This window comes from Watersipora subatra, chromosome 1 (genome assembly GCF_963576615.1).
Source record: "Watersipora subatra chromosome 1, tzWatSuba1.1, whole genome shotgun sequence".
Classification (NCBI taxonomy): Eukaryota; Metazoa; Bryozoa; class Gymnolaemata; order Cheilostomatida; family Watersiporidae; genus Watersipora; species Watersipora subatra.
Genome location: NC_088708.1, coordinates 51658207 through 51674857, shown reverse-complemented (window position 1 = coordinate 51674857; position 16651 = coordinate 51658207). Strand labels below are relative to the sequence as shown.

Here is a 16651-nt window from a genome sequence, read left to right as displayed (position 1 = left end):
AAAATGTGTATTTTGCATTCATTTTGGTCTGTGTATCTGTTTATGCTATTTGAATTATCTTTTCATTTTTTGTAGAAACTTGGTAAGCATTATTACCAGTATATTCATCAGATGGCAGAGAGTATTAGGCAAAGTTGGATCTTCTTTTCTAAAAAAAGTATGTTGCTAATTACACGTTGGTTTGCATAACAAGTATGTCAAAATTATCAAGGTTTCATCTACCAAATTTTATAATATTTTTGAACATATACGGTAATTATAGATTACAAACTATAAAACATTATATCAGTAAGGTTGTATTTTGAAATGTAGTAATGTTTGACATTTGGGCAAAGTTACTATGATAAGCAAACCTTTAAATTCACCAATACAAAATATACTGTACAAAGTTTTACTGTAACTAGCAAATGTATACCTGACGTAAGAATGTAACAGCATGCCCAGAAGTAGTTTTTCTTTGTATAGTTGCAACTAATCAATGACGCTTTAGTTATAGATAACTGCAGGATGAGAAGCATTGATGGCCCACACCAAAGACTGATTTGCAGACATCAAATTAAAGGTATGCGATATTGCAATAAGTTGCTGTAAACTAGCACATTATACATGTGAGCCAAAAATTAGTGTGATAAGTTGATATAGCCATAGCTTCAGTAAGAAAAGTTGTCAATTTTTATAGGCATTGTATTGTTTCAAACACTTACATAAACCATTATGCCACTTTTGTGTTCTATCCATCTATTATTGGCAGATTACACAATATAAATAGCACAAACCAATCAAAGGAATGTAGCATAGCAACAAGATTTAGTATTGCTCTTCTTAGTCTTTATGAGTCATGGTAGCAATTGCTAAGCAAGATAATGCTGAAGTTGCGCAATGACTTGCATTTAATAGTTTGTTAGAATTTCAACTTATGGCTTTTCATTATTACCTCAAAATGTTGAAAACACGCGATAGGAAAGGTCAGAACACTACTAAAACTCATAGTTGCTCAAACCTGAAATACCGTAGGTTTCATACAAATTGCAATACAAAGACAAAACAGCAAAACTATTGGTAAAAATATAAATAGCAATATATATTATTATTTTTGGCCTTCGGTATCGGGCAGCATGTATGCAGTTTGTTTGCTGATGTTAACAAAAGTTTTACTAATAAGCTACATAATTTGCTCAATTATTGGTGTCAACTTTAAAATTTAAACCAAAGGTAGTGTTAGCACTTTTAGAATATACTACAAACAATGCAGAGGAATCTTTTGTGGCATATGGCTTGAATTGAAAAGTTCTCTGAAAATGCAACTTGTATTTGCCCATTTTAATATTTTAAAATGTCAAAATGAGCTCATAATGAAAGCAACTTTAATATAATTTCAAGATGCTCAAAGCGGTATGAATGTTATGTTGACAAACATTAAAAGGTCACTCTGTACTATGGCTAGTAAGTATTTACATGTGTTTAGATTTTGCATTGATGCTTTCAATTAGGTAGTGTAGGAAATATATTTACATTAGCTAAATTACCAGCATGTGCAATACCCAGCTTTGTTTCCTATCCGTCACAAACATTTTGCCAATGGTTATAATAATTCATTGCCCTTTTCAAATCTGATTTCTGAACCAAAGGTAGTTTTAGCAGTGTAAGAACATGTACTTATTTTCCTATGGGTCTACTCAAGGTTTTGTAGCAGCAAAGGCCATTGTTTTTAAAAGGTCTGTAAGAATTATTGTATTACTTATTTTGACATCCATTGGTGCTCGTAGCAAATATAATTTAAGTACAACTTGCATCAATAAAGTTATTATTACTTGTTTCGTAAAGTATTTGGAGCAAAATAATATTTTATGTGCACAACAAACATTTTTGCTGCAAGCTTACCAAAACAAAATAAAATGTTTATTTTTATGTTAGATTTTAACTAAACATCATGTTCTATTCATTTATTGCTGTCAGTACTATGCAGTTATTGTTGTCAATGTTCTTTGTGCATTCTTGGTATACTTTTATGTTAAACCTCCAATGCATTAAACACTTTAGAAATAAAGTGTCCAAACAAGGATGCATAACATGAAATTTGTCACTGGCTAGTTTTGACCTATATCTAGCACTCTTTAGCCAAAGGTGTTTAGCTTTACTAAAGAATTTGGTAGTGAAATTGTACATAAATTCATTGCCTGCATACATGTCAATCATGATGCCAATGCTCTTATTATGTGTGTTCTACTATTGCCTGCTTAGCTAATTCACTTTCTACTTCTCAATAGCCTCAGCCTCCCAATGAAATCTAATGTTGTTAATCCTATGCTTTGTAACTTTATAATAAAGGTGGTTGTGGTTTGGCAGCTCATTTGCTTTTCACTCTATTAGAAGTATTGCAGCACAAGTATAACTGCAGTAATAAAATCTTCACAGAATTGCATAATGTGGTCTTATTCTCCAAGGTCTTCTCACTAGCAGAAATGACCTATGTACTTATGCAATTGTGGTTTGCGCTTAAAGTGACTCATTCTCCTAATGTGGCATGGCTTGCTAATCTTCTTGCATGCTAGTCAATTGATTAAATAGATTGTAAGAAACAAGCCAACCTCTCATTCCTACACAACCTAAAGACTTATCACATAAGTTCAACCTTCTAGCGAGATTGTAGCCGCTAAACATTTTGCTTTTTTCACGCGTCTAGCCATTTAGGGTTTTGCAGCAGCAGAAGAACAGACTAATCATGTCACAATTGGTATATTTGTTTGTCACAATTGTTTTATATTACTTTTGCCAACTTTGTCATTGAATTAATTGTACCATATTATGGTGAAAAGGCATCATGAAAAGTATTTTACTTCGCCTCAATACCAATGCAAAAGGTTAGACCGGTAGTGGCCATTTTTGACCTTTAGGGCGAGCCACTTTAAATACTATTTCTAAGCAACTTACTCATGTCATCAAATTGCGACGACAAACAACAATGCATAGGTTTTCGCAGCTAATTTGGATTTGGATTTTACTGCCTTAATTGCAAGATCGTAATATTGTCAAGTTAAAAAGGTCAAGAAACCCCAACTTTATAATGCTAAAATAATGAAATTATTACTAATTTTCATAAAATGATAACTTTGTAATTATACACGAGGGCAGCTTTGTGAGATTAACCGACACACATTAAAATAGTTATGGTAACATATAGCACGGTAGCCAGCAATTGATGAATATCTGTGACTCTGTCGATGCTCCTAACTTTTGTAACTTTTTAAAAAGCATTAAAATAATTATGGATGCTTTTTATTCTGATTAGTAGTGTTAGCTGATTGATAGCACCAAACAGGCAGAATAATTAGTAGCCTATACTATACTGCCCTGAGCAAGCAAAACGCTGTATCTTGATATTGGTAAATTGTTCAGCACAAGCACAAACGCGTTTTGGTCGAGCCTGGCATCAGTATTAGCAGTATTTTAGTTGTTTTTTCTGATTTATTATGGTGAGATATCCAACAAACTTTACCGGAAAACTTTTTTCGTGAAACTTTAATTTCAAAGGAGTTATTTTACTTAGGGCATTTTGTTTGCTTAAATTGACAATTTACTAAGCTGGCACTAGGCAATCAAAACGCCCTATCACAGCAGATAGGGCCTTTTGATTGCTTAATTGGACTGGTTTCTCATTGTTAGTTTGCCACAAGACCATTTGCCATGACTGGATTATCAAAGGATTACAAGTTTAAATTCTGAAAATAATCCGCAATTAGTCAACAAAAGGATATATGTTGCAATTCCTATTACTCATCCAGTCAACACATGGATTAAAGCCCTGTAATAGCCATCCTTCAGCTCAAAAGTTAAGAGATGATCAAAGATCTAGGTATCCTTCAAACCTGATGTTATGAAATGAAAGGAGTAAGTAAAATAGTAGTTTTAATAATATCAAAGGCTTTTATTGAAAATAATTTAAAACAAACAACTGAGTGCAATAATGGCCGTATTTTAAAAAAGCAAAACCTTCCCATGGACATGTAATTAAAACAAATTTTTCATCAAATCTCTGAGTCGGATTTTTAAATCGAGACTTTTGTCACTTAGATATCGTCTTGTCATAATAAATATATTATGATAAAAATATAGCAATAAGATTGAGCACTTAGAAGTGCACTAGCTTGTATGAGCTGCCTTAAAACAACAAAATATATATGCTTCTGTTTCGCTTCCCTTTGTTTATATACTCTTTGATTACATAATACTGCTCATAATGTCCAACTTTGTGTATGTTCAGGCCAATCAAAACGCTCTATCTGCAGATAGAGCGTTTTTATTGCCACTTTATGTGTGGTAAATGTGGATAGGGTGTTTTGCACATAGTGAAAAGTGCTATTTCTGGTGGTCTCAGATATATGAAATTTTGAGACATGTTAGATCTCAACCTAACTTGCATATAAGCACAAAAAAGTGAATTTTTAAAAGCTTGTCAGATAGGGTGTTTTGCTTGCTTAGGGCAGTATAAAGTTATGATAATGTATTATTTTCATTGTAATTAACAAGTTGATGCATTTTAGCTGTAATTTGATACGGATTTAAACTAGAGGCGGAGTCATAAGTAGGTGACTGGAGCAAATGAAACCCTTTACATTGTTGAAGCTTTAAAATCTATGTTTCAATTTTGTAGAAGAATATCGCATGAGATAAAATATTACTGCTTCATAGAATTTTAGTAATGGGAGGTATGGACACGGATTTGCTGAAAAACCTAAAAACATCAGGCATCTTTTGCATCAATTTTTAATTTGCATAACATCTGTTTGGGCTATTCAAATTGTTTTGCTTATTTTGGTAGAAACCTGGTCACCGCATCCAAGCACTATATCCACAAGATGGAAAATGGTATGAAGTACAGCTAGGCGCTTGCTTGAAGGGGGGTATGTTGCTGATTAACGGTTAATTTACACAAAAGCGCGCCACATTAATAAAAGATTTATTTCACAAAGTTTATAATAAATAAGATTACTATAAAACCTTTGTTTGAATGCCATGGCACTGCATTTTTTAACCTCCCAATTATAGTGGGAAAAAATATAATTATTCCAATTATAGTGGCAAAAATTGTCGATTGTGCTTCATAATATATGTTCAATCTTTATTAGCTTCAACTCTATCTAAAAGACTTTTGTTATAGATTTTATTTTTCCAACACGTTAAAAAATAGTACTATTCAAAAAACTTAATGCATTCCTACTTCGTGCATTGCTAAAGCAATGTGAAGCTACGATCCCTTCGAATCTCGAAAAACAATGCTCTACCATGTTCCTTACTCTTACGAAACTATTACTTTGACCACCATTGGAGTCACTATTGGAGCTGCTACTTTAATTATATGTGCAATCACTAAAATCTTAATCCATCATCAACAATCATCAATAATGTCATCAACATAAGTAATTATCTGTTTTCAATTCTGGATGTACTTGCGAAAGCTATAATAGCACTAAATATTTCGAAAATCATAAAGAACAAATGTTTCTTTTTATGTTGAAAAGTCCAAAACAAAAATTTAAAACTGCTTCGTGAGTTTAGGGTAATTTTACAGGAAAATTTTTGGACAACACTGTCAATACCATAAAAAGTCTTAAAGATTGTTAGTTATGTTGTCAACGAATAATAAAATTAAGTTACTACGCAAATGCCAGGAAATTCGCAACATGCACATATGCCAGTCGTCCATTGATTTCGCCTAAATGCGCATGCAGCGGTGAAAGGATTAATAAAATATTATGGAATCTCTAATTGAATCCCAATTTATTTAAACGCCCTTCTATTAGACCTACGCTATAATAGATGACGGTTAAAAATAGAACTCCATCGTTCAAGTGAACGTTACTTCTTTTGAAAAACACATAAAAACTATATAACACACAAACTAAGCTGTGAGCCAGTGATAACATATACACTGGGCGTTGAGCTTGCAAAATGCCATTGTTAACTGCTTATTCTAATGCTGTAGCATGTGCAAGAAATTTTAGCCTCAAATAGTAGTACAGATTTCATCGTATTTGCTAAACCGTTTTTTCATATATGCCGAACTATCAAGGCCGCTTAAACAATAAAATTATTATCAGCCTGATAGAGTTATTAATTATTTCCATGGTGCTGCTTTCAAAGCTTTAACGAAAACACTGTAAAGCTTAGAAGTTAGAAAACTCACTTCAATATGCATTGACAAAAGTATTAATTGCTATTGTTGTAACTGAGTCATTGTTAGTAAAAATTTGTCAACATTTTTCTATCCATCCTGTCCAAAATCGGATCCAAAGATCAAAGAATGTTGAAGTCGCAGTCAGCTGGAAGTGGTTGTCAATTAAAGGGTGACACTCTAGTTTTCAACACTTCTAGAGTAGCACTCAAATGAACATGGCCTTCAAATTAAGATTCTACCTTATGTCAATTTAGCTGTATTTCAGAATGTTATGATATTGGAGTTTTGGGTCAAGGTTAAAATAGCAAACATAACTTTGCTAATATCGACGCAAAAAGATTTTAGTTTTAAATGAGGCTCTGCTTTCATATATTTGCAAATCACTAATGCATGAATTTAAAAAAAGAACCCAAGGGTATATTTCTCCTTGTGTAGTAGCATCTAATCAAAAATGCATTGATTTTAAATAAGTGCAGAGTGACATACATGGATTATCAACACCGAAGAGTGATTTTCAGACATCAGATTAAATGTAGGTAATGCTATGATAAGTGGCTTTAAACTAACACAATGAACTAGGGAACCAAGCGTGATTATTTTGCTGTAGCTCAACTGCAGTGGAAAAAATAAAGAAGTCTAGCTTTTCAAGTATTTCAGCCAAATTCATTGCCTACATAAATGCTGACACTAGTATTTGTGTTCTGCTGCTGTCAGGTTACAAAACATATGTAGCTCTCCTAGTCAGAGGCATTTAGGTATCTAGAGCAATCTAGGCATTAGTGGTTTCAATGAACACCTGAACAATGCGTGTTTAACCACAGTGCTTGACCCCATAGGTCAAGTATTAGCCTAATTAATGACTCAATTAATAGCTACCCAGTCAGGTCACACTAAGCTTAGCAGCAATCGTTCTGAACATTGGCCATTGAGACTACTCAATGAATGTTAATCCTGATCATTTCTCTAATAGTTTGAAGCAAATAGAAATCCAAACTGCTCTATCGCATGCACACAAGTGACACACTATGTAGTTTCATAATTAGCTACTAAGGTAGTATATAGAAGTATTCATCAAAGTACCTTCTACAGTATATGTGTGTTTTGAATAACAATACATCGGCTAAGTATTATATTACTAAATGAGAAATGACGCAAGCGAGCATTTATGTCCTTATTGTTCACTTGTATCTGAGAAACCGTCAATTCTGTTTTGACTTGCCGCACATAAACCAGCTTATTTAACTTTTAAATGGAGCTGAGCAATGATATGTGATTCATCAAAGCCATAGCTTATCAGATTTTTTATAAATGATAATTCACATTATTTACTATTTCAGTCAGCAGAAAACGGTAAAGTGCAGAGGAAATAGCAAAAATTGACAAGCACTGGACTGAAAAATCAGGCAAACTGCCAACAAGATGGTTGTTGGATGCTATCCACTCAACGCTGCCTAACAGAAGTGTTATAGTGATTCGCGCTCGAGCCAACAACTTGCTAAAGAAGGCTGCGAGAAAAAATGCCAGCTGAATTTTTTATGTTGTTGAACCTTCTTATTATCATTGCGTTCTATTTGTCAATAAATGTGCTCTTTTTGGAGACTAAAAGAGACCAACTCCGCAGTAAGGCACTTGTATAGTTATTTTGTATCAAGCAGTCCTAGCTATTATTTTATGTACAGAAAATGCGCATAAAACAAAGACTATGATAGATAATACAATACCGACAATAGATATTATCTGTTGTACTGCACTGTACACTGTGATGTATTATTCAAGAAACAAGCTCTAAGATAAATTATAATAATTTTTTTAAAGAAAAACCAAATATAAGGAAATATGCCGCAGCAGCCAGTCTACTGACAACTTACTGTCAAACCGACAAGCCCAAAAAATTACTTAGAATGCTGTGCTTGACTAAAAACAATCAGAAATCTTTAAATCGTTTTCCAAGTTTAAGTGAATGTGTCTGAGTAGAATGTTTTATCAATTTTTTGACAGTTCAGGGCATTATTATTACTGGTAAAATGTGACTAATAGCACTCAGTATTACTATTGATCAATAAAACCACCCAAAGTCAAGAGATCTAATGTTAGAAAAAATTTGGTACTGTGCTGGGTCCAGCCCGATTGATCATTGCTAACAATAAATTGCAGTAAGAAAGAAGTTTTGAAAAGCGAAAATGCCCTCAAGATAGTATTTTTATTGGCTCTCTATGTGACATTAATTTTTTCCCTGGGTTCTACATAGACACAATGGGCTTGTTTGGAATCTACCCAATTTATGGTGCTGTGGTATTGCGCCGGTTTTGGAACCTGACTCTCTAGGTTCCATTCCCGAGTAGGGAAATGTTTTTACTTAACATTCTAAGAGTTGCTTAAGATGAATAGAAAGACATTGCTGTTATTGTATGTTAGATTGAGTAACTAAGTATGTTGTGCAAGTAATTCATATTATTACTGTAGATAATATGCACAGCAAGGAAAAATGTGTGTGTTTCATTTTAGCAATCACAGTAACTGAGTTGCGTCCATGCATTGTTTCCAACTAATTTTTTTAAGTTTTTGTATGCAGTGCAGCAGCGATATGTGACTGAATAAGAAACTATAACATAGACCATATTTATAAATATTGAGTTACATTATTTGTTTATTTTAGTGAGCAGAAAGTTATGCAGCCTAAAAGAAAATTGAGGGTTCAAAAAGCCATGATCGGAAGATTTAGGCAAACTACCAAAAATGTCAGAGCTGTATACTGTTAAAAGAAATTGGTGTTTGAAAATGATAATGATGACTTATGCCCGAGCCCACAACTTACTCAATAAGCTGCAAAATTAAACTGGCAGCAGGGTTTTCTTGTTGTTGAGGCTTTTGTAATATCGCATTAAACTTGACGACTGAATAAATTTACTCCGTTTGGCGACTAAGCAACAACCATTCTATGGTACTTAACTAGTTGAATTTTTTGTTATCAAGCATGGTGGCTGTTGTTGTTTTATATACACATTTATGGAATCCTACCTTAAAGTTTAATATACTATACAATATGTAAGTTTTAACAACAATTAAATTATTTCAGGAAAAAAATACTTGGAAATGTGCAATAGAGGCCGGTTTGTCCACAACTCATGATCGCACCAATAGGCACAAAAATATAGTAGATTCTATTGTAAAATGTTGTGAGTGTTTTTAGATAATTTTGTTACTTTTCTGATATGTCATAAGTCAGAGAAGTCATTATGCGTATAAGTTGCTAAAAGAGAACAAGGTTTTAATGGCTTCTTAGCTAATGTGTGCAAGTTATGCTATCTTCTTAACATAGTACATAATCGATCATAGCCTGCTGAAGTATGTACACTGTATACGTCATAGGTACCTCTAGAACCTATATTTAAATTGAATAGCTTTTTACATATGTGAAAGGTATATCGCTATAAGATACAAGTTGTATAGTTTCATGCAACCTTCTGACTAGTATATAAATTGTGTTTGTTAAGGAATAATAACAGATAAGTTATAGCAACCTACTAAATGATATATAAATAGCAGCAGCCTCCTAATTAATATATAATTCATAGCAGCCTCCTAACTGATATATAAATAGTACTGTAGCTACCAACTATATGAAATTCAAATTATAGCAAACTCTTAGGTGATCTATAAGTGATAGCAGCATCCTAAATTATATGTAACCCATATCAGCCTCTGCAATGATATGTAAGTTATAGCAACCTCCTGAATTATATATAAATAGCAGCAGCCTCCTAATTAATATATACTTCATAGCAGCCTCCTAACTGATATATAAATAGTACTGTAGCTACCAACTATATGAAATTCAAATTATAGCAGACTCTTAGTTGATCTATAAGTGATAGCAACATCCTAAATTATATGTAACCCATGGCACCTCTGCAATGATATATAAGTTATAGCAACCTCCTAAATGATGTAAAAATAGCAGCAGCCTCCTAATTAATATATAATTCATAGCAGCCTACTAACTGATATATAAATAATAGCTATCAACTATGGAAAACTCAAATTATAGCAAGGTCTTAGGTGATCTATAAGTGATAGCAACATCCTAAATTATATGTAACTCATAGCACCCTCTGCAATGATATGTAAGTTATAGCAACCTCCTAAGCAATATATAATTATCAGCAGCCTCCTAATTAATATATAATTCATAGCAGCCTCATAACTGATATATAAATAATAGCTATCAACTATGGAAAATTCAAATTATAGCAAGGTCCTAGGTGATCTATAAGTGATAGCAACATCCTAAATTATATGTAACTCATAGCAGCCTCTGCAATGATATGTAAGTTATAGCAACCTCCTAAATGATATATAAATATCAGCAGCCTCCTAATTAATATATAATCCATAGCAGCCTCCTAACTGATATATAAATAATAGCTATCAACTATGGAAAATTCAAATTATAGCAAGGTCTTAGGTGATCTATAAGTGATAGCAACATCCTAAATTATATGTAACTCATAGCAGCCTCTGCAATGATATGTAAGTTATAGCAACCTCCTAAATGATATATAAATATCAGCAGCCTCCTAATTAATATATAATCCATAGCAGCCTCCTAACTGATATATAAATAATAGCTATCAACTATGGAAAATTCAAATTATAGCAAGGTCTTAGGTGATCTATAAGAGATAGCAACATCCTAAATTATATGTAACTCATAGCAGCCTCTGCAATGATATGTAAGTTATAGCAACCTCCTAAATGATATATAAATATCAGCAGCCTCCTAATTAATATATAATCCATAGCAGCCTCCTAACTGATATATAAATAATAGCTATCAACTATGGAAAATTCAAATTATAGCAAGGTCTTAGGTGATCTATAAGTGATAGCAACATCCTAAATTATATGTAACTCATAGCAGCCTCTGCAATGATATGTAAGTTGTAGCAACCTCCTAAATGATATATAAATATCAGCAGCCTCCTAATTAATATATAATCCATAGCAGCCTCCAAACTGATATATAAATAATAGCTATCAACTATGGAAAATTCAAATTATAGCAAGGTCTTACGTGATCTACATATAAGTGATAGCAACATCCTAAATTATATGTAACTCATAGCAGCCTCTGCAATGATATGTAAGTTATAGCAACCTCAAAAACAATTTATAAATAGCAGCAGCCTCCTAAATAATATATAACTTATAGCAGCCTCCTCACTGATATATAGATAATTGCTACCAACTATGTGAAATTCAAATTATAGCAATTTCTCAAGTGATTTATAAGTTATAGCAACATACTTTATTATATGTAAATCAGGGCAGCCTCTCAAAGAAACAAGTTATAGCAAACTCCTAAATGATATAAGTTACGACATCTTACTAAAGGGTATGTAAGCTATGCCATGCTATGTAATGTTTCCATTGTAACTATTACATAAGTTACAATGGTAACATTCTAATTTATGTGTAATTTGTAGCAATCTGCTAACTGGCAATCATTATTTTTGCTTACTCATTGAGGTATGAATTAATTTACCTTCAAATTGATATGTAATTTACAACAACCATCTAGACATTCTCCAAGTTTTGACAGTTTTTCAAGTATGCATATATACAAAGTATGATAAGGCGATAAATATATATTGTATGATACCATATTCTCCTTAAATTTCCATAAAATATATAATAATTAGGAGGTGAATAAATATATATATATCTACAATGTAGATAAATTAGACCATATAGGAGGCTTACCCATATATATTTGCGTTAACTCCTAATCCCTTATATTCCGAAACCTCCTAACTGGTATATATTTATTCAACTCCTAACTCTGAAATATGGGTATATATATATATATATATATATATATATATATATATATATATATATATATATATATTACTTTTCTGCTGTTTTTTCATATACCGATATTTTATGACTAGAAGAATATCGCTAGTGAAATAATAGGAACACCAATAGTTGACAACATGCATACTTACTTCTTTACATAGATAAAGAATTGCTTCAAGTACACAAGCAACAGTTGTAGACGAAACACTGAATCAGCTAGAGTGTAGTCAGCTTACGAGGTAAAACAGGAGAAATTTAAAAACTGACAAGTAATAACTCTTGCTAAATCTTTGATCAAAAGAGATAAGAAGTATACATAAAATTAGTAGTTTCAGGTCTTACTTGTATAAATTTTTCTTTTTGCATTTACGACACCACATGACAACACCTTTCTTTTTGTTATATATATTTTTGTACCACCATACATAAAACAGTTTTATATACATGCTTATGGACTTCCCCAATAAAACTAAATAAATGTATATACACACATATGTACACATATACCGTAAAACCTCTAATTGAGCATCACCTCTATTTGAATGCCACCTTTATTTAACCCCCACCACGAAAGAAGGGTTGAAAAATAGAGCGCCACCCTCTATTTGAACGCCACCTCCATTTGACCGTCACTTTGATTATCTTTGATCTTTATAAACCCATAATATCATGTGATCAGTAGAAAAGTGTCCACAAAATTGTATTAATAATGAATCGTTTACATTGTCCTAAGCTAAAGCTTTTAGCATTTTTTCATTTAAACTATGAAATCAACACCATAGAAATAATCAATAACGGTCTCAGGCTAATAGTAGTTCCTTGTTTAACGCGGTCTTTCTACTTCGAAGTAGCCTAAATACATGTATATAAAAACGGTTTAAATTTACGATGGTAGATTAACTTTGAAAGCAGCAGCCATAGGAATAATTACTGTCTCAGGCTAATAGTAGCTATTTATTCAACGCGGTTTTGATACTTCGAAGTGGCCTACATATATAAAAAACGATTTACAAGTTTTGGACCAAAGGTTACGTTTAGCAAGCAAAACTTTTACGCGTTGCATTTGTGCTAAATGCAGCGCTTTAAAGTTTTGCTTTGCCAAAAAATTGTGTGAACGCTAATATCGACTAGTTCAGCAGTGCAAGATAAAAATTGAGATCAGAAGACCTTGTGGAAAGTATTGGAGAACCAGGAGATGTTAGTTCCATTGAGAACAACGATCAGAACGCAGCTATCCGAGCAAAGATGGAAATTATTTTGTTTTAAAAACGTTAATGTTTGTTTCTGCATGTAATATAAGTGTGGTTCATTTATGTCACTTGTCCATGAATATATATTTGTAGCATTTGGTAGATTATCATTATATAACTTATAAATTTGCAAATTTATAGCATATTATTTGATAGCATCATTGCGGTAATCTGATCATAAACTTGATCGACACTCGTAACTCCTGTTCTATTGCACATGAAAAGCTAGTTTTAGCTGCAAACTGTAGCAAACATATCACTGGGTGCACTGAGTTTTCTGCCATATTGCAATATTACTGCTCACGCAAAAGCATGCAGCAAGAGTTCAAACTGTTTTAAGAAGAAATTACTCCGACAAAAAATAGTTGTCTGCTCTATAAACATCACTGTGAAATACATAGACTTGATTCCTGTTACACGTGAAGACATTTGCTTCATGGGAAAATTTACTATTACTGTAAGAGTAAAAATGATTTAAACTTGAAGCATTGTGCTTTCAGAAGGTCATTTTGTGGTTGTTAACTCACATTTTTGGCAGCTCTGAAAAAAATTGAATGAAAAATGTTAAAAACTGTTAAAAAATGTTAAAAAATCAAATCAAACGTTTAATGTTGCCTTGAGTTCTTTCAATATATAAAGCGGGCAGTTTTTCCATTTACATGAAATCGACAAAAAACTGTTCAAACCGTGGCACAAATGTATCAAGCAGCCAAATACAAACCTGTAACTTTACGAAGTCAGATGGCATTGCCAACTAAATTACAAGGTCTAATTATAAACACGTAGTATGCAGCCAATGAAATTAGAGAAAAATTGTACTGAAATATCTTTGACAATGCAGTATACATACACTATTACATACATATATACATATATATATACATACATTTAACTTCATCGCCTCATTAGCATGATCCGCAGCCTTGCTCACTATCTCCAAAGCCTCTAGAAAAAAGATAACATCGATTCAAATCATACAAATGTACTGTTTAGTCGCTGAAATAATTATATAATGTCATAGCATCTCACATAGAATGACCATGAGAAGCTAGACATGATCAAAACAAAACATATTGAAATTTAATAAACATTTGTTTGAAAAATTATGGTAAAGCATAAAACAAGCGCTAGCAGTATGAGGATAGAATAGTGTTTAGTTGCTTGTACAGTTTATATGTTCAATAGGTTATGATGCTACCCATCGAGAGCATGCCTTTAGATTCACAAGATGCTAGCCTATGTGAGAAATCCTAAATGAAACACAGGTGTGATATCAGATGAGTCCTACGATAGCGGATAGATGATTACACACATATGAGCAGCGCTAGATGAGTAGCAGTTTCACGTCTGTCAGCGAACAGCTTAACAATCAAATTTATATAAAAATTTATCAGTTAAATCGATCAGTTAATGTTAATCAGTTAACAGTCGATCGACCAATGAATGTAACAAGGTCAAGAGGCTGACCAATGGCAGATGAAAAAGAGTTGTATGTCAAAGAAAAATACTTACTGTTCACGTCGCCATGATCTGGTGAGTCACTTGGTAAATTTTTCTTGTATTCTGGCAATAAAGAATGCATTCAATCATCAAACGTACCCGTGGATCACATTTATATACAGATATGGCCGTCACTATTCTTAAATTAATGGGATAATGGGATGACATGTAAGTACAAGTTCTGCAAGAGGGAAGAGTCCATCAATGTGTTATAAGAAGCTATCTGGTCTCTGCTTGCCTCTGATTGGTTAGTATATGAGAAGATAAGATAAAAAGGTCCAATATAACAAGATAACAATGGTTTCTATATTTCCGTGAGGGACGGTTGAAAAATAGAGTGTCATGGCCTTCAAATAGAGGTTTTACAGTAACTGACTATAAAACAGTCAGAGTATCAAACATTTGTTGGTATGATGAAAGCAGTTCTCTCATTGTACAAGAGTTATTGATTAAACAGGCATTGTAGAATGAACAATGTTGTATTTAATTCAATTTATTCATTGTTTATTGAACATGTTGCACATGCACAGCGTATGGACTTGAACCGCTGACTAACTCCTATTACATCATAATATGTGATTGGAGTCAGCCAAATTGTGCACCCGGTGGCACGGTCTTCTAATAGACTCAGAGCCACTTATGACTCATCCCTTAATCTCCTGACCACTGCTAAACTTTGCCCTTTAGCTGATACGCAGGCTGCACGCTGTCATCCCTGCATCGCTTAGTTGTTACTGATGATGCTCTTGTCAGCAGAAATTCACTACCTAATCCATAGACCTATTACCTATACAGTATAGTAAATAAGTCTATTAACTAATACATAGACCTATTACCTATACAGTATAGTTAACAAGTCTATTAACTAATCCATAGACCTATTACCTATACAGTATAGTTAATAGGTCTATTAACTAATCCATAGACCTATTAACTATACAGTATAGTTAATAGATCTATCACCTAATCATTTGCTTTATCTGGACAATAAATAAAATAGATGATTTATTTTAGGGGCTGCTGTGAAAAATCACTATTTATGACCATGTTTCCCAGTCTGCAGCATCAAGGGAATTCTATCAATCCTGTCTTTGTAATCTATTTTTCAGTGTTCTTTACCAAGTTGGATACTAATGAATAAACTTATCTGTTAACAGATATTTGAGATGTGAGCGTTGTCTTTTACAATAAAATATTTTACATTGACTGCGAGATTACAAGAACGCTACAATTTTCAGTGATTCTCAAAAGCTTTTATTGTTACTTTAATTGAAAGATAAACAAGATCAAGTATAGGCCTGGCGATGCAGAAGACAAACGATTAGAAAATAGAGATGGTGATACGTGTACGTAGCGTAATTCACTTTGACTCAATGAAATTTACGCAAACTAAATTTTTATAATGTTACGTTATTGTTTTAATATCTACCTCTAGTCTCTTTAATATCATTATAAAACAGGGATGGGTTAAGAAGCTTTCAGTGCCATATGATGGAAATTACTTCAGGTCTGGAGTAAAATATTTACATCGAGGTGGACGTCAGCTTGAAATGACTCACGTTTCACTGTAGAGGTAAAAATCAGGATATCTCAAACATGCTGAGTCAGCGTATATCTACAACGCTACAGCCATGAAATTTTACAGTAGGCATACCTGTAAGAAGGAGACGATATTGAGTAATGCGCTGTACAGGCTTGAGCATAAAATGTCGAATCTGAAGGTCACGACATCGTTCAGATTTCTGCAAAAAATTACGGTTTCAAAATAAATTATTTAAACCCAATACATAGAAAAAAGCGTATAAGTGTTTAAAGCACACACTGGTACAGGTACAAAATTGTGCACGTTGCAAGGATAACGTTG

The 16651-nt window shown here is 32.9% G+C and overlaps 1 protein-coding gene across 1 annotated transcript in view; it reads right to left on the bottom strand.

Annotated features, from left to right (window-relative positions):
- LOC137388643 (FYVE, RhoGEF and PH domain-containing protein 6-like) overlaps window positions 1-16651 on the bottom strand; it is a 63096-nt gene that overhangs the window by 21594 nt on the left and 24851 nt on the right. The window contains exons 9-11 of the mRNA XM_068075118.1: window positions 16442-16529; window positions 14800-14850; window positions 14174-14232 (exon numbers count right to left, since the gene is read on the bottom strand). Coding sequence (XP_067931219.1) covers window positions 14174-14232; window positions 14800-14850; window positions 16442-16529 — 198 coding nt within the window. The remainder of the gene's footprint in view (window positions 1-14173; window positions 14233-14799; window positions 14851-16441; window positions 16530-16651) is intronic.